The following is a 17,303-nucleotide window of genomic DNA, read 5'->3' as shown; positions in this document are numbered from 1 at the left end:
GCTAAGCCGCAGTTGCCCATGTCTTCCGGAACCCAGATTTCTACCCCCCAGAACAGATTTCATTTCCTCTATCGAGCTGAGCCCAGATTCCTGCTCCAAGACTGGGCTCTAGCTGCCCCCTTTCACCAGCTGGGCTTCAGAGAAGATTTGGTGCTAAATTTGCTTCAAACCCACGCTCCACCACTCACTGAATATGCAACACTGGGAAATTTTCTTGTATTCTCTGTGCCTTGGTTTTCTTGTTTGTAAATTGAGGATAATAATAGTCCCCACCCTCTTAGGATGTTTATGAAAACTAAATGAGTTAATATTTGTAGAGTGCTTAGCAAGATTAAAATGTTTAAAAATATTGCGAGAGGACGGATGTTCCTGGGCTCTGGGCTCTGGGCTCCGCCTGAAACAGTAGAATGGACATTTTAATCTCTCCACTGACACCAGTTCTGCCTCCATACACCCCCTGGCGTGAGCCCAGTAGGGGACATTCCAGGCATGCGGCTCCATTTTAGAGCAGAGAAGAGTCAGGGCTGAATAGGACACTGGAGAAATAATAAACGGAGTTGCAGGGAAGGGTTGGGAGTGATGGTTTTGGCGTCCCGGTCTTCCGAGGCAGGGACAGGGTGCTGGGATGGGAGTCGCTGAAGAAAGGTGCCTGGGAGGCCATGCAGGGACTGAGGTGGTGCGGGAAGCCCGTGTTTCCCAAGAGGCCTCAGGATCAGAAATGGGGCTGGGCCCGGCGGGTCCTAGACAGCGCGCCCGACTCGCGGCGCAGCGCATTCCGGAGCCGGAGCCCGTCCCAGCTACACGCAACCAGTCCCCATTCCCTGCAGTGAAATTGCCAAATTAAAATGAATCATTTGGCCCATAATGGCCGAGGCGCTTATCGAGGGTGAGCGGACCCGCGGCAACGCCTTATCTCCGCGGCGCACACGGCCCCGGCGCGCCTGGGCCCATGCTAACGAGGCCTGGGACGTGAGCAGGATTAGAGCGAGTTAGTGGCGGAGCCGGTGCGGCGCGCGCGCGCGGGCGGGGGCGGGGGTGGAGGGCGGGGGGGGGGGACGGAGCGGGGGAGGGCCTCCGCACAAGGACCCGGCCTCAAAATGGCCACACGCGTCCCCCCGTAGCTTCAAAACGTGAGCATTCTAGCCTTTTTCTAGGGGGACAGCAACCTGCAACCTCCCAAGGAATTCCCCAGCATTTTCCTCCTTCTTCCCCCGACTCGTAGAAGAGCTATCCGCTCCTGGTCCCTCATTTTCTTTCGAGGGGGAGGAGGGCATTTTCCACGGACGCTGTCGCGCCTGCCGCCGCCGCCCCTCCCGCCTTGGAGACTCTCTTCCTTCCTTCCCTTTTCTCCTTACGCAATATACAGCAATGCGCGAGGCGGTGGTTGGTTTCCATTTCTTCTTCGCGGTTGTGTGCATGCGGTGGGATTGTGAGAGTGCGCGTGTGGGCGCTGGGCAGTGTGGGCTTCTTCCCCGTGTGGTCTTCTCGGCGATCGGTGGTGGGGTCCGAGTGGGATGGTGGCTGTGCTGTTTGGGTGTGTGTAGATTTGGGTTCTTCGCGGTCCCCCTGCGTTTTCAGCGGTGTCTGTAATGGTTAGCTCGCCTCCTCAATTGGAGTCTGGTTCTGTGCGTGGGTTGCGTGGCCCTGGCGATGGTGTCTGGACCGGTTCGTTGTTGTGTTCGGCACGTGTGATCGCGACTAGGTGGGGCTGCGTGTCCCTGGGCGATTGCGTTGGACCGATTTCGTTGTGTCAGGCTGGACAATGCGCGGGCCTGACCACGTCGGTGTGTGGGGCAGAGTGGCCTTGTGTTTACTCTGCTCCCCTTCTGCGGGGCTGGACGTGTGTGGCCCTGTCGCCTGGATTGTGTGCTGTGTGCTGTGTCCTGCAGGAGTGCGTTTGCACATCGCTGGCGGGTAGCGGGAAAGGCGAGCGAGAGACGGAGGCGCACGTTGAGGAGGTGGCGTGGGGGTGCGGGGAGGGATTTCACGTTTCATTCCAAAGGATGTGTTCGGAAGCCACCGATGGCTTCGATGGGCAGACGGAGCTGCTCTGTCCGGAGACCGGTCTGTGCCCTGGCGTTTCAGGGATCTGCTGATGAGCCGGAGGCTCTTCCAGCCGGGAGCCCTGGGCTCCGGCTCCAGCCGCGCTCGCATTCGGGCTTTGTCCATTTCTGGTCAGTTTCTCCGGTCATGGCTGCTGGACGCTACGCGAAAGGCCGGGAAAAGGCAATGGGCACATTCCCCAGGCCCGGCGCCTCGGGTGGGGACCCTCGGGATCATCTCCAAGGAGCATTTCCTTCCCATCCCTTCCCTGGTGAGCGACATTCCCGCGTGGGTCGGGTGCCCGTCGCATCGGTGTCCGGGTCCGGGCTCCGAGGGACGGAGTCAGTGCTGCCCTAGCTCCGGAAGAAATGGTTTTGTTTTGCCAGTTATTGTGGGTTCTAACGTCACCATCACCATCTTATTTTAATTGAAATAATGGTTCAGGAGCGAAGCGGCTTTTTTCTTCTAGTTTCTTTGGATCTATAACAAAGCCGCACGGCTTCGCCCAGCAGCCTTCTGGCCTTTTAAGCTGCTGGGTGTAGGGCAGGGAGGGAAAATGGAGAGGGACAAACACAGAAGCTCGATCTACAGCAAAAATCAACCTCGCCCTAAGACACGGGGAATGGGTGGGTTCCCTCGGCCTCCCCCGCCCCCATGTGCATTAGAAGAGGAGAAAGAGAATCTCCCACAGTGGATTGAAACCGCAGGGAAGAATTGTTCCTATATTTCCACCAAAGTCGGGGCAAAAAAGAAAAAAAAAGGAGGCCTTTGCAATTAATCCGAAACTTCCATGAGTGCTCATAAACTGGGTGATTTAGGCAAAATAAATTAAACAAAACCCTTTGGGGGGAGGAGCGAACTAAATCTGGCTACTGCTACACCCTGGGAAGCAGCAATGGATTTGTTTTTAACCCTCCTTCCCCTCTTGTTTGCTGCTGCGAGGAATTATTAGAATTCTCCCCTTCTCTTGCAGCTCTGAATACAGAAAAATCGAAATTCGTTGTGTAGGGATGGTTGAGGGGAGGTGGCGTTTATGCCTTTTCCTTTTAATAAAAATTAAATGTATTGGGGTGACATTGGTTAATAAAATCATATAGGTTTCAAGTGTCACAATAAAGCATCATCTGCATAGAGCACCAACTAGTCTTTCTGTCTCCATTTTCTCTTTTCTTTTCTTCCCCCGCTTTCTTGATTTCTTTCTTTCTTTATTCCTTGATTTCTTTCTAGGGTTCTTTCTTTCTTCCTTGATTTTTCTTTTTCTTGATCTCCTTCCTTCCTTCCTTCCTTCCTTCCTTCCTTCCTTCCTTCCTTCCTTCCTTCCTTCCTTCCTTCCTTCCTTCCTTCCTTATTTCTTAAGAAGAAAAGGGTCCTGGATAAAGCAAATACCCCCCCCCCCCATTTTTCTTGGGTCCCCGCGGTTCCAACTCCATTCAGGCAGGAAAGGTCTTTGAATTGGGTTCTGGTTTCGTTTTGGGCTGGAGGTAGGCAGGTGGGGGTCATGGAGAGAATGGGGCTCAGAGGTTCTGCCCCATGGACCAGGGGTCTGAAAACGGGATTCCCTTTTACCAATACACATGCCCCCCTACCCCCCACTCCCAGGCCAAGCTGCAGACGGCTGCAGCTCCCCCTGACCCGGTTCCCCAGCCAACCGCGTAGACGCGTCAGTGCTTTGCACACGCACTGGCTCGCACTGAACCAGACGCCCAGGCTGGAGGGTCCGAAATGCTGGGGCGGCCTGCGGCGGGCTGTTGTTGTGCTTGGGCTCCACCGTTATCCCTGATTGGTCAGGTGCGGGTTCTTCTTTATGGGGCGGGGGAGGCTTCAAGCACCTGCAGATGCGGGGCGGGACGCAGCTCGCGATTCCCTGGGCAGGCGAGGACGTGAGGTAATTCCCAGCCGTTGACCCCCATTTCTCTCTCGCCCTCCCTCTCGCCCTCCCTCTTTCTCTCCACCCCCATCTTTCCTGGAAACTCGATTTGGGCGCGGCAGACCGCCCGGCACCACACCGCGGCCTAACTGCCGGTCTCCGGGGCGAGAGCGGGGCAAGCAGACACCCCCGCCCGCGACCCGCACCCGGGCTCCCGCCCCTCTCCCGCGGAGGAGTGGACAGCCTATTCAGAGGGGCCGGTCTCCCTAAATATGCCCCAGGTGAGTTTGGGGGGGACGCTGCCTGTGGAAATGGTGACCAGGAAGGCCTTGGGTTCCGGCCCGGGTGGGGGAGCCCAGGACGGAGGACGGTCCAGGCTCCGATGGAGGGAGAAGGGGAGGACGGGCCCAGCGGCGGGATCCGGGACCTGCCTCCGCCGGGGACTGGCCTCTGCGCCTCGGAGGGTTCCAGAGGCCCTTCCTTGTTCGACCCTCAGCAAAAACAGCTCGTTTTTGTTTGTTTTCACAACTAGTTAACCAGAACCACAGTCCCCGGGCTGCTACCATCGGTTCTGTGGACGTGCCCCCGGCTCCTAACCGTGGGGCGGCTGGATCCCTAGACCCGGGGCGCGGGCTGGCTGCGCCCGCAGATCCGGCGGCAGGAAGAAGGCCGCAGCCGGCCTGGCGAGCGCGGTCCCAGCTCGGTGGGCCCCGACCCGGGCTTAACGCCCAGGGTGGGGCGCGCTGGACTCCCTTCCACGTCCCCCCCCCCCCAAACAGCAGGGGGAGAGCGGTTCTATTTACTGATGCTGTGGGTTCTCGTGCGATCTTGGGGCTCCCTCAGGGGGTCAGGCGGGTGTGGGTGCAGTGGGAGGACTGGAAGCCCGGTCTCCCGCGGTGGCCTTGGACGCCGCAGGGGCTGCTTTATACGAGCAATTCTCCGTATGGGGAATGGGGAGTTGCCTGAGACCCGGTGCCTCCCCTCCACCTCCCACACCCAACCCCAGGAGCGCCCCAGACCCCCTGACTTGTTCAGGTGCAAGGACACCTTATGGCGGTTGGCAGCTGGAGATGAAAACCCGGGGTTGGGTGCTGCGAGCTGGGTCTTGGTTGCACAAAGACAGATGCATTGTAATGGTCGAATTCGCTAGTGCCATTCCGTTTGAAACCTTCTCCCCCTTCCTTCATCTTCCCCAAATAAAAACAAATAAACAAAAATCACTAGGCTTACTCTTTAGTAATCTTAAACGAAGCCAAGTGATGGGGTCTAGTAGCTGAAAACCGACAACCAAAGTTGCGTGTGAGGCCGTCTGTGGCATCTTCTGGAGCATAGACCCCGGGCCTGGATGATACCAGTTGCAGAAGTGCCCCGTGGATTTTCCTGAGATCCCGGGAAGGGTGGGGAGGGGTCCGCCACAGACCCTGGGGACCAATCATAGGTTTCCCACAGGGAACCTGGGACATACAGATATTTCTAGGCATCTAGAGAGGGCATTTGGGGCAGGGTCAACTCATCTGGAATATGGACTCTCCTGGCTCCTCTGGGGTTCACTCCTACGCTGAGCAGGGGAGCCTGGGATTAATCAGAGGGTATAAATGTGTAATAGGAGAGCCTGAGCTCAGTCCTGCGATTGCGCTGGGCATCACTTGTCACTGGGTTAGACACTGGGGCTGAAGCACGTGTCACTGGGCGCATCACGCATTGGGACAGTAAGGTAGGGAGCCGGCACCTGGGGGCTTGTGTGTTGTGTCACTGGAATGGTCATTTCTGGTGCATTTCACTGCTGCAGGGGAGCCAGGAGGACCTACAGCTATACCTTGGGTACATTTTTAATTGCCAGTGTTGTGGTGGTTCCATTCTGTGGATATAGATCTATTGTTTCCACCATGATCGTAAACTCGCTTCCCGTGAAGCCTTGTGGACCCATTGCTTTTGCAGCTTGTCTCAGGGAAATTTGTTGTTTCTGGGACAGGCTTCAGGGCTGGCAGACCCAGGGAAGGAGTGCAATCTGAATGGCGATTCTCCACTGGTGTGTGTGTGTGTGTGTGTGTGTGTGTGTGTGTGTGTGTCTGGTGGCAATTGAGCTGATCTTCGGAGGAGGTTTCAAAAAGTCGGGTGGGTGGGGGGTGGGGGAAGGATTGTGGCCAGGTCCACTACGGTCTTGAGCAGTGCAGTGACAAAATGGAAGCTCAGTAGCTGCCGTAAATGATGAGATGGACTCTGCTCGGGGCTGAATTGGAGTTTGGGGTATTTATTTTCTGCTATAAAATACCACAATTATATAGTTCTGAGAACAAAAATCTTACTTTGAACATCTTATGAAGCCTGTCGAGTTGATTATATTTTTTATTTATATATTTTAAAATAAAACAACTTAAAGGCATCCCCAACCTCTAGGCCCAGAGTCTCACGGTTTTTTTGGTTTAGTTCTTGATGGGGCCTGGCATCAGCGTGGGGTGCTGGAAGGAACGGTAGGAGTGCTCTGTGTGCAGTGGAGCCTCTGTGATTATCCCAGAGTATGGTTGTGAGGAGAGGAATGGCCTGAGCTCCAGGGACATACAGGGAGGGCATATATGGAGGACAGTGTAGGCAAAGTGAGATCAGAGTTCTGGTCTTGCTCTGTCGCAAATCGGCGTGGCTTTGGGCAAGGCAGTGGTCCCCTGGGCGGCCCAGTCTCCAAGTCAATAATAATGTTTACTCGAGCCATTGTGTAGTGCTTTTAAATGCATGAGGAGGTATTTCCTAGAGGACAACGCTAAGGCAGAAGGGGGTGGGGGAGGGCTGGAAGAGTTCAAGGGCCTTTAGGACACCTCTTCCCAGGTGTGGATGGGAGCCCACACCCCATAGCCTCAGGGGCACCCTATGAATGTGTTGGCTCTGTACTGCCTCCGCCGGGCCTCCCTTCCAGACCCGACCTCACTTCCGAGTCCAGCTGAGCAGAGGAGGGAGGAGTGTGCAGGGAGGTAGGCCAGGATCACCATCTTCCCTCCCTGATGTCTCACCTCCAGTCCTGGGGGAAGTAAAGGGAGGCTGGGGTTTCCAGCAGTTGCACAGAAGACACCCTCGCGGGGGGGTGGGGAGGGGTGGTGATGAATATATGTTGAATGGGGCGCTGGTTCCCTGGGATAATTCTCTGGCAGCTCCAGCATGGTGGACCCCAGGCTCTGCAGCCTCCATTCCCTAAACTTCCTACTCGCACCCCACCACGTTTCTAGGTACGCGTGGCGGTAGGCTGGAGGCGGTATTGCGGAGAGGCTCTTAAGGCACCCCCACCTCCGCGGGGCCGATTCCCCGCCAAAACCCAAGGGGAGGGGGGCCGGGAGGAACTCGGTCGGGGATTTGTTCCCTCCTCTTCCCTTGCGGCCTGAGAAGGGGACGGGGTGGTATTTCTCTCTCGTCTCTTTCTACATTTCCTTCCTCCTTTCCCCCTTCTGTTTTTCCTCCGCTGACTCTATGCCTTTTCTTCCAAAGTCTCTGTTGTCTTTCTCTACCTCCGTCCTCGTGGCCCCCCGTTTCTGTTTCCCAGGCACCCTCCCCTCTTCTCCCAAACCAGAGACACCCCCCCTGTCCCCCCTCCCCCGGCCCACCAGGCCGCTGGGCCCCGAGGGCCAGTGTGTGTCCACGTGGCTCTGCGTCTGTCGCCTTTTCTCACTCGGTGCGTGAGTTTCTTCTTCTGCCTTCACTCCCTGACCGCATCCCACGCGTGTCTGTCCGTCTGCCGGCAGGATGACGGAGCGGCCGCCGAGCGAGGCGGCACGCAGTGACCCTCCCCAGGAGGGACGGGAGGCGGCCGAGGCCCGCATGGCCCCCCCGCACCTGGTCCTGCTGAACGGCGTCGCCAAGGAGACGAACCGCGCGGCCTCGGCCGAGCCCCCGGTGATCGAGCTGGGCGCGCGCGGCGGCCCGGGGGGCGGCCCCACCGGCGGGGGCGGTGCCGCGCGGGACTTAAAGGGCCGCGACGCGGCGGCGGCCGAAGCGCGCCATCGGGTGCCGACCACCGAGCTGTGCAGACCTCCCGGGCCCGCCCCTGCGCCCGCGCCGGCTCCGGCCCCGGCGGAGCTGCCCGGCGACGCCCGGATGGTGCAGCTGAGCCCGCCCGCGCTGGCGGCCCCCGCGGCCCCCGGCCGCACGCTGCTCTACAGCCTCAGCCAGCCTCTCGCCTCGCTCGGCAGGTCAGTGCCCGGCGGGAGGGCGCGGGGCGTGGGCAGCGGGTAGGCGCTCCCGGCCCCGGGGCTCCCCGTGTGCACCTCGGGGATGCTTGGCTGAAGCGCAAGAAGGGAGGGGGGTGTGCTAAACTCATGGGCGTCAAAGCCGAGAAGCCCCGGTGAGAGTGAGAAATGAGCCCTCTGTGAGCCCGTGTGGAAGCGCGTGTGCGGGCAGATGTGGGGGCGCCTTGTGACTGCGGAGCGCCTGGGTGGGGTGAGCCGAGGAGGGAGCGTGCAGGCATGTGGCTGGGTGCGAGCGGAAGAGCAGAAGTGCCCTGTGCTGTGTGGTTGGGAGGGAAGCGATGGCCGGAGGGAGTCCCGTGAACGTGAGTGCCAGGCAAGAGTGTGTCTGAATGTGCTTCACTGTGAAGTTCTTCTGGAAGCGGCAGCCTTCTGGGACAGGATCTGGGGGTGGATGGGGAGTGGGCTCCCTCCTCGGCCTCTGGATCTCTGCTCTAGGGTCCGGACACAGGTGGTGAAGGCCTTGGGGGGCGGGAGGGCGGGGCAGGCGCGGGCTGGAAGAGGTCAATCGGGGAAATAGGGGGACATATGTAAAAGGGGGACAGTCTGTTTGCGGAGTGGATCCCATCCCCCCCTCCCCAGCCCCTCTGCCCCTAGCTGTGGTCTCTGGCCCCAAGCTTTCCACCCCTTGGCATGAGGGAGTCCATTTCCCTGCTGAGGCCACTGAGAAGGTGGAGAAAGGGAGGCAGGAGTGGGATGGAGATAGGAGGATGATACAGGGATACAGTCAGTGAGTCTGCAGGAGACTCCAGAGAGAAGCTACAGAGAGCCCAAAGTGGGCATTGGAGGGTGGTGGTGGGGGGTGAGTCAGGGTTTCCTGTCTGTTGTCTGTCCATAGGCCCCATGGGGCCAGGGTGAAGGTGGGGGGAGGTTGGAAGGAGGGAGCAGTGTGCCCTTTTGTGGTGCTGGAGTTGCACACCACCAAGTGTGAAGGCCATGTCTGCCTGTGTGAGCACCTGTTTGAAAGTGGAGGTTGTCTGTGGATTGTGTGGCTTGTATTTGGGGAGGAGAGTGTGTCTCTCTGTGGAGTTTGTGTGTGTTCATCTTTGTGTTTGTTCCATATGTTCACCTCTGATTCTGTGTGTGTGTGTGTGTGTGTTTCATGCTTCTTCTATTCCCAATTCAGGTATGAAGGGACCAGGGATGCCCTTGTTTTTCCAGGGGTGAGGGGCTCAAGGACATGCAGGGGGGTTGCTAAGGAGCCGCTGTCTCACGTCCACCCTAAATGTTATCTTGTGACCTGCCTGCTCCTTCCCACAGTGGGTTCTTTGGGGAGCCAGATGCCTTCCCTATGTTTGCCACCAACAACCGAGTGAAGAGGAGACCCTCCCCTTATGAGATGGAGATTACTGATGGTGAGTCTCTGCCTCCACCTTTGCTATTTGCCCCTCATGCTGGTTAGCGCTTCCTGAAGGAGGGATCATGGGGACTACTCCTAGGTGTCTCACGTGGATGGGCAGGCTATCTTGGGACCCCAAACTGCTGGAAGTTGCCTTGCAGCTGAGCTGGGATTAGAGAAGAGAGGACATGGGAGTGAAGACATGTGACATTTAGCCCAAGCCTCTAAGGGTCAGTTGCAGTCCCCACTCTAGCTCCGTTCCTACACTTGGCAAGGATCCCGGGGAAGGGCAGAAACACAAGGTGGTCCCACACTAAGCACTAACCTCAGGGACTCCCTGCACTTCCTTCCAAGATCTCTTCAGTCTAGAGTCTGGCGTTTGCTCCTAGCCTGGAATTGCACCTGCAGGGGGTCTCCTTCCAAGTCCCTACATTGTGGGGCCCTCTTGTCCCTTGTTCCACACTCAGGGCTGAGACCTGGAGTTCCCTTCCTGACATTATAGATTCTACACTGCCTCTTGTTTCCCCAGAAGGGCCCTAGCCCTGCTATTACACACTGCCCAAGTAACCTTTGGCTCTGAACTTGGGGGAGGGGGTTAAATGAGTGGGAAATTTGGAAGACTCCTTCCCTCTTCCCAAGGTTGACCTTGATGTGCAGATGGGGCCCAGCACCAGGAGGCAGGAGAGCAGGCTCTTTAGAGCCCAGGGATGTGGAGTTGAGTCACTGGAGCTCCCAGTGCTCAGCCTGGCTGGCGCCTGGGCTCCGGAAGGAAGGGCACCTGAGACCTTGGAGCCAGGCTGAGATTTATGCAAGGGGCAGGTGGGAGGGATGGGTATTGGGCGGGAGCTTCTGGAGGGGAGCCCACTGTGGTCTTCTGGAGAGGAGAGAGGCTAGAGTCTGGACAAGGAACAGACCTCAAAAGACCCAACTAGCCTGGGGCGCAGGGGTATAGGGCCAAGAGGGAAGAGTCATGGGGTGTCAGTGCTGCTAGGTTAGAGAGGGATGGTAGGTATGCCAAATAGGAAGTAGCCTGGACCAGGCCTGATGTTCCCCAGGAAAGTGGCATTTACTACAAAGGACAGAAGCATGGGGAAACTAGGCACAGAGGAGAGGAAGGAGATGGGAAGGGGCAAGGGTTTGGGGGGAGTGCAGGAGGGTTAGGGAAGCCATTACCCATATGTTACCAATATTTGCTGAGCACCTATTCAGTGACTGGCCAGAGAGAGAAAGAGGGCATACAGGATGGACAGTCTGAGGAAAGAGGAAGGTGTGAAGAGGTGGGTAGTTCTCTTGGAAGGATAAACAGAAATGAGGGTGAGGTTCATGAGGGTGCAGGATAACGCCATGGACTTTGAAATCAGAAATTTAACTAAAAAGGGTTATGTACAAGGTCTAAAGTCGGGATTTGATGTGGTTCCTGTTGCTGAACTTCTCTGGTTCTCAGTTTCCTCATTTGTAAAGTGGGGAGGATAATAGCTTCCTCACAGTACTGAAAGTACACAATGGGGTAAAGTGTTTTTAGGGCCCGCTCGGGGTAAGCGCTCTTTCTGGGGCCTGTCTAGCTCTAACTGTGACAGCAGCCATAACATGCCCACCTCCCCCCCACACCTAGGAGCTCCCTCAAGATCAGCCAGCATTAGCCACGGAGCAGGGGCTGGTTCTCCCTGTGCCACAGCTGAGGGATTCCTCTCCACCGGGCCTGGAGGCTGAGAACAGCAAGTTATTTCCTCTGAGGCACCTAGGGTAGGACTGCCCAGCAGGTGTGCTGTGTTCTTCCCAGCCTGGGTCTGGTCTGGCCTTTGGCAGAGCCAGCTGGGCTGGGGCCTGTTGGGGTTTGGAAAGACAGCTTCAGAGGCACTGTGACAGAGAATGAGTGACCCTCCCTGGGAAAACGTGTGTGTGTGTGTCCATGCCAACACTTTCTGCTTGATCACCTCTCTTCTACACACACACACACACACACACACACACACACACACACACACTCGTAGGAGAGAGATGATCAAGCAGAAAGTGTTGGCATGGACAAGCTGGGTCATGACTGACCTTGGAGGCAAATCTTCCTCTGTCCTGGCTCTAGTCTCTTTAGCTGTGAAATGAGGAGTAGGTCTTAGGTGATATCTTGACTTTTCCTTTCTTCTTCTCCCCTACCCAAGTTTCCACATTCTGAGGTCTGGTTCCAAGGATCATAGGAAGAGAACGAACCAATAGGCCAGTACTGGCAGTTCCTGCAGTGTGCAGAGCTTCCTGAGGACTGCTGGGCCCCAGCTCTGTGTTGGGGAGGAAGCAGCCACAGCCCAGGAGCTCAGGAGCACTGGCAGGGCCCACCTCTGTCTTCCCTGGCTTTGGAAATCCCAGGTCAGGCTTGGACATAGCACAGTGCTTTGCACACCATAGGTGCCAGATACATGCATGCTGGTGTCTGTCACTGCTCTGCAAGTCTTAGTACACAAACGCAGTGAATATTGATCAGTGCATATAATCAGTGCATTGTAGACATGGAGAGACTGAGGCAGCCCCCAGCTGCCTGCCTAGAGCCTCAGGCTGAGCCTGTGCATGGCTGTCTCTCCACTCCTCTCAGTGGGGAGAGAGCCTGCAGGGTAAGTCCTTTTCCTTCTGTTCTCTTCTCTCTCCTCCATTTCCTTACCTGCCAGCATGATCAGTCAGCAAATATTTTACTAAACCCTTATTCTGTGCTTTCTATCACCTTTACAATAAAAATCCCCACTCCTTACTGCAGGGCCCTAGGAATTGAACTTGGCCTACTCAGATCTCACCCACTTCAGCCATTTTTACTTTATTTTTTTTAGCTCAGAGCCTTTCCACATGCCATTCTCTCTTCCCATGCCTGGCTGGCTCTTCTTCAGCCTTAAGTTCTCATCTTATAGATGTCACCTCCTCCAAAAGGCTGCCCCCAACCAACTCAACTAAGCATGGTAGCTCCTTCCTGTCTTTTATTTACATCCAGCCTCCTGTCTGTTTATCTGCTTGCTTCTTGTTCACCATCTGTCAGCCCCATTAAAAGGTAAGCTCCAGGAGGGCAGTCGCTCTGTCTGTTTTGTTCAGCATTATTCTTAGTGCTAGGCCTACTGCCTGGTTGTTAGGAAATAACTGATGCACAGATAATAATAGCTAACATGTATTGACCAAATGTTTAATCTGAGGTTGGTATTGTCTTAAGTACTTTGCCTGCGTTAGTTGTTAGATCCATGTGATCATTTTATTCTTGAGTGATTATTAGTATTATCTCCATTTTACAGATGATGAAGCTAAGGCAGAGAGTTTAAATAACTTTCTCGGAGTCACTATCTAGTGAGTAATAGTCAGGAATTGAACCCAGAAAGTCTGGCTCCAAAATTTGTCTTTGTAACTTGTGCAATATGGCCTCTTGGTACAAGTAAATGAATGAATATGTGGTCCTTGTCCTCAGTGTCTCACAGTACAGAGAGATAAGCATAGAAGCATACAACAATGACTAAGAGTAATGGAGATCCAGGGATTTGTAAGGCTGTGGTGGTTGGTTAGATCTCTCTGGAGGGGTTGAAATGAACTGGGTTTTGAAGGATGAGTAAGAGTTTTCTAAGTAAAAGGAAAGAAGGTACTGTAGGTTTCCCAAGTTTCCCAATGAATGTTTTTTTTCTGCTTCCCCATAGGAGAAGATCCTTGGTAGATTTCCAACCCATTCCCCTAACCCTTGTGCCCTTGTCCTCCAGGTCCCCATACCAAAGTCGTAAGGCGCATCTTCACCAACAGCCGGGAGCGATGGCGGCAGCAGAATGTGAATGGGGCCTTTGCTGAGCTCCGCAAGCTGATCCCCACACATCCCCCAGACAAGAAGCTCAGTAAGAATGAGATTCTCCGCCTGGCCATGAAGTACATCAACTTCCTGGCCAAGCTGCTCAATGACCAGGAAGAAGAGGGCACCCAGAGGGCCAAGCCTGGCAAGGACCCCATGGTGGGGGCTGGCGGAGGAGGTGGCGGGGGAGGCGGTGGTGCACCTCCAGATGATCTCCTGCAGGATGTGCTGTCCCCCAACTCCAGCTGTGGCAGCTCCCTGGATGGGGCAGCCAGCCCGGACAGCTACACCGAAGAGCCTGCACCCAAGCACACAGCCCGCAGCCTCCATCCTGCCATGCTGCCCGCCACGGAGGGAGCGGGCCCTCGGTGATGGGCCTGGGACCACCCTGGCCAGCCAGGAGGGTGCCCTCAGGCCGCTGGGACCGTGGGCTTCAAGGCAGGTGGGCAAAGACTGGGTAGCTCTGAAGTAGGGCAATGGACTTGATGAACTTTCCTTGATGCCTGAACTTTGGGAAGCCCAGACTGCCCTGGGGCTGGCTTTTCACTTCCTGCCTCAGTAGGAGGACAGAAAAATGGAGCAAAGTGGTAGGTACTTTTTATGAAGACGGCACGGTCTTGCCCCTTTCCCAAATCCCTAAGACTTCTCATGTAAGAGGCTCGGGTGGCGCTGCTTTTGGCCTGGAGCTTGGGAGCCCAGTCTTTGCTGAGACCTGGGGTTGTCATCTCTCACCTGAGGCATTCAGCAATCTCTGCCTTGCCTTTAGCCCCCTCCTAAGCAGGCTGGGGTGGCTTTGCTAGCCACTCTACCCAGATATATAGGTACCCAATAGCTGCCCATTTCCTGAGCCCCATCTTCACCCAGGCCCATGTTGGTCCATTCAGCTTGCCAACTGCTGCAGAGTCAAGCCTCAAGGTGCCTTCTTCAGGGCCTGGTTGAAGAAGACGGCTGGTGGACCACCTGCTCCAGGTTAGCTGGGCCAGAGGGGCAGAAAAGCCAGGGGACCGAAGCTTTGCTTTCTCCCCACTGAAATTTGCCTTCCTAATCCTTGTGGCTGTGGGGACTGAGTCTGCAGCTGTGAGCATGTCCTTTGGGCTTCGGGTGAAGGCAGAGAAGGAAAAAAATTGTTAGAGGGAATTGAGCAAATGCTATTTGGGGCTTGTGGGCTTCAAATCCTGGTAGTGTCTCAGAGCTCCTCATCACTGTTCCAGCGGTGAGCAGATGCCAGTGTGCTGCTGGATGGGCATGTGTTGGTGCTGAGAGGAGATAGGAGCCCCGTCTGTGCATTCTCCAAGATGCTCAGAGGTCCCGCCCTGCTGCAGGATGTCTGTTAGCTAATGGTCTGGTCGGTGTTCTGAGTGGAACTGAGCACACACTCTGTCCTAGGAATTCCTGGCATTTGGGATTTTTTTTTTCCCTGGCACTTGGGTTTTTTTTTTTTTTTTTTTTTTACTTTAATTGTTGGTGGGATCTTTAGGTAGATATGACCCAGGATCCAGCTCCACTTCTAGGACATGGTAATGCAGTCAGAGACCAGGCCCCAGCTGAGACCCGAATGGATGCACATTCACTGAGCAGAATCTTAAACACCTTTGACCGTGTAACTTTCAGTCATCACGGGTGTGAATGGGAGGCTAGCTTAATGCAATGGGAGTGCCCCCCTCCAAAAGTTGTACATGGCATTTTTGTAAATCAAATCCTTACTCTTAATATTTTAAAGAAATACTACTGCAAGTCCTTTTGTAAGTGAAGAATCTTTTTGTAGAGTGGACCATCGCCCCTCGTTGATCTCCTGTGTCAATCCAAGTGTCGGGGTGTGGTTTTCTTAAGGCTAGGCCTGCCTGTGACCCGCATTTCAAGCCCATGGAACAAACTGCACACAAGTCCTTCATACCTGTCATTGTATCCTCAAGTCACCCCAGCCGTCTCCCACCAGGCTCTGCCTTTGAGGTCAGAGGGGAATGATCCTGTGGCCCGGCCCTGTCCATGGCCATGTGGAAGATCTTCACATGTTTTGGGTTTCAGCTCAGGCCTTGCCCTCACGGTGATGGGGCCTTGGGTACAGCCATTTGCAGACAGGGAATGACCCCTGCTCCCCTCCCTTTCCTTTTAAGTTGTGAGGATGGGAGCACTATGGTTAACCCTTGTCGCTCTCTGTCTATCTCATGTCAGCCAAAATCATATTTTAATGAACAGCTCCTGTGAGGCATCCCATCTGTAAAGAGGGAACACCTGTCCTAAGGCTGTGCTTGCTTCCCGGTGGGTTAATTTGACTTGGGGCCACAGTGTGGATAGGTGGATGGGTTTTAGGAGATGGATCACACATTCTGTCAGGAACTCAAGCTTCTGGCTCCCTTTTCTCTCACAAGTTATCTCTAAGTGTCAGTTTCCCATCAATACCCTGGCTCTCTGCTCCTAGGACTGAATGGACATGATAAAGTAGAAGCGTTCTGAGACCATAAAGAACTTGGTTCCTCTTAAACCTGAGGTGGGGTTTCCAACCCTGAGTTCAGGGCCTAGGCCAGCCGTGGGCAAACTATGGCCCGTGGGCCGGATCCGGCCTGTTTGAAATGAATAAAACTAAAAAAAAAAAAAAAAAGACCGTACCCTTTTATGTAATGATGTTTACTTTGAATTTATATTAGTTCACACAAACACTCCATCCATGCTTTTGTTCCGGCCCTCCGGTCCAGTTTAAGAACCCATTGTGGCCCTCGAGTCAAAAAGTTTGCCCACCCCTGGCAGTGGGCCAGGCTGCCTGACTACACAGCTTGGGATAATTTAGGTTCTAACCCACTTTTGCCTGAGTTATCTAGATTGTTCTCATTTCTCATAATTGACCTCATGTCTGGCTCATTCCAAGGCAAGGTACAGGAATGAGAATGGATAAGAGATATGGCAACATGGGTAGAATATGTAAAATGTAATGCAACCACTTACCACAGGCCTGGGTAGGGAAGCACAAGGCTTTAGGTTTTTGTAAGAACTAGAGAAGATCCATACTTTATTTTCATTTTCAACCCTTCACCCCATCATACCCTCTCCCTCCCCTGCCTCCTCCTCACCCATGAAGAAATGGCAACATTCCAAGAATAATATCTGTACAAAAGGGAAAACATGGGAAGGTTTAAAAACATGAGAATAAAAATGATGGGGGACTCCCATCTTCTAAGAAAAATGTATATTCTTTTATTTGTAGTGGCAAACGACAAGATGGTACAACCTTTATCTTTCTCCAAAAACAAAACCAAGGGCACAGAATCTGTAGTCAGCCGACAACTATCTCGGCCTTTGGGGGTGGTCTGGTCGTACTTGTGATGCCAATGGTACGTGGCCCCCGCCGAAGGCTTGCCCCTGCCCATGTACATAGTGCAGTGTTCCTGTGGGCGGGCCCAGCACTTTCCGTCAATGTTGTACTGTACGTGATGAACTGATGAATTACGTTGGTCTCTGCATTTTTCTGCAGAAGAGGAGTAATCGCTCCAGGTACCTGACCTTTGTACAGCCCAGAGGCCAACACTGTGGGCGTGTGACTCTAGCTACAAAACCCATGTGGTGACGATGTGTGTGTATATATAAGGATATATTGGGAAGATTTCTAAATAAAAGTTTTACAAAGGGGATTGGACTCTGTGCTTGCATGTTGTACCCTCAGCCTGAGAGTTGGGACATTAAAAGGAAAGGTATGGCAAGAACCTGTCTCTTCTGAAATGGGGACCTCCAGGACTCAACTGTCCTCTGAGGGGGAATCCCCCCTCCCTGAGGCTTCCTCAGTAAGGTTTCCATTCTTTCCCCCCTTCTCAGCATTTTGCACCCATGCTTTCCACCCAGGGTGGCCCCACGGATATTCCACTCTGTGCCGGGTTCAGCTCCTGTGGGTGGGCAGTTGCTTTTATCATAGGTTCAGGACAGATTCAAGTCTCACCAAGGTAGGCTCCCAGGTTCCCTGATGGCTCAGTTGAGGCTACAGCTCTAATGCCTGGCTCTTGAGGATTGAGGGGTACAGGTCTCTCACATGGGGCTCAGGGAAGG

At 54.7% G+C, this 17,303-nt stretch overlaps 1 protein-coding gene across 11 annotated transcripts; it reads left to right on the top strand.

Annotated features, from left to right (window-relative positions):
* The first annotated feature begins 1,046 nt into the window (after positions 1-1,046).
* TAL1 (TAL bHLH transcription factor 1, erythroid differentiation factor) lies at positions 1,047-16,894 on the top strand. 11 transcript variants are annotated; one of them, XR_004974145.1, is made up of 7 exons: positions 1,047-1,130; positions 4,033-4,191; positions 7,636-8,082; positions 9,397-9,491; positions 13,189-13,858; positions 14,156-14,240; positions 15,037-16,538. XR_004974145.1 is itself a non-coding variant. In XM_036350631.1 (5 exons), exons 3-5 carry the CDS (start codon positions 7,637-7,639, stop codon positions 13,641-13,643), a joined length of 996 nt encoding a protein of 331 aa, XP_036206524.1. In that variant the 5' UTR covers positions 1,047-1,130; positions 4,033-4,191; position 7,636; the 3' UTR covers positions 13,644-16,538. The 11 variants fall into 11 exon arrangements, 4 of the variants coding, with proteins under 4 accessions (XP_036206524.1, XP_036206528.1, XP_036206526.1 ...); XR_004974144.1 differs by having other exon boundaries at positions 14,483-16,538; XR_004974146.1 differs by lacking the exons at positions 14,156-14,240; positions 15,037-16,538 and adding an exon at positions 16,738-16,894.
* The last annotated feature ends 409 nt before the right edge of the window (positions 16,895-17,303 follow it).

This window comes from Myotis myotis, unplaced genomic scaffold, assembly GCF_014108235.1.
Source record: "Myotis myotis isolate mMyoMyo1 unplaced genomic scaffold, mMyoMyo1.p scaffold_m19_p_2, whole genome shotgun sequence".
Lineage (NCBI taxonomy): Eukaryota > Metazoa > Chordata > Mammalia > Chiroptera > Vespertilionidae > Myotis > Myotis myotis.
Note: the sequence above shows the minus strand (reverse complement) of the source record. Positions and strands in the feature narration are given on the sequence as shown.

Bases quoted from the DNA above. Each gene is read 5' to 3' on its own strand.
- TAL1 (XM_036350631.1), top strand. From the start codon at position 7,637: ATGACGGAGCGGCCGCCGAGCGAGGCGGCACGCAGTGACCCTCCCCAG. The intron at 8,083-9,396 runs GTCAGTGCCCGG...TCCTTCCCACAG, and splicing joins CCTCTCGCCTCGCTCGGCAG to TGGGTTCTTTGGGGAGCCAG. The intron at 9,492-13,188 runs GTGAGTCTCTGC...CTTGTCCTCCAG, and splicing joins TGAGATGGAGATTACTGATG to GTCCCCATACCAAAGTCGTA.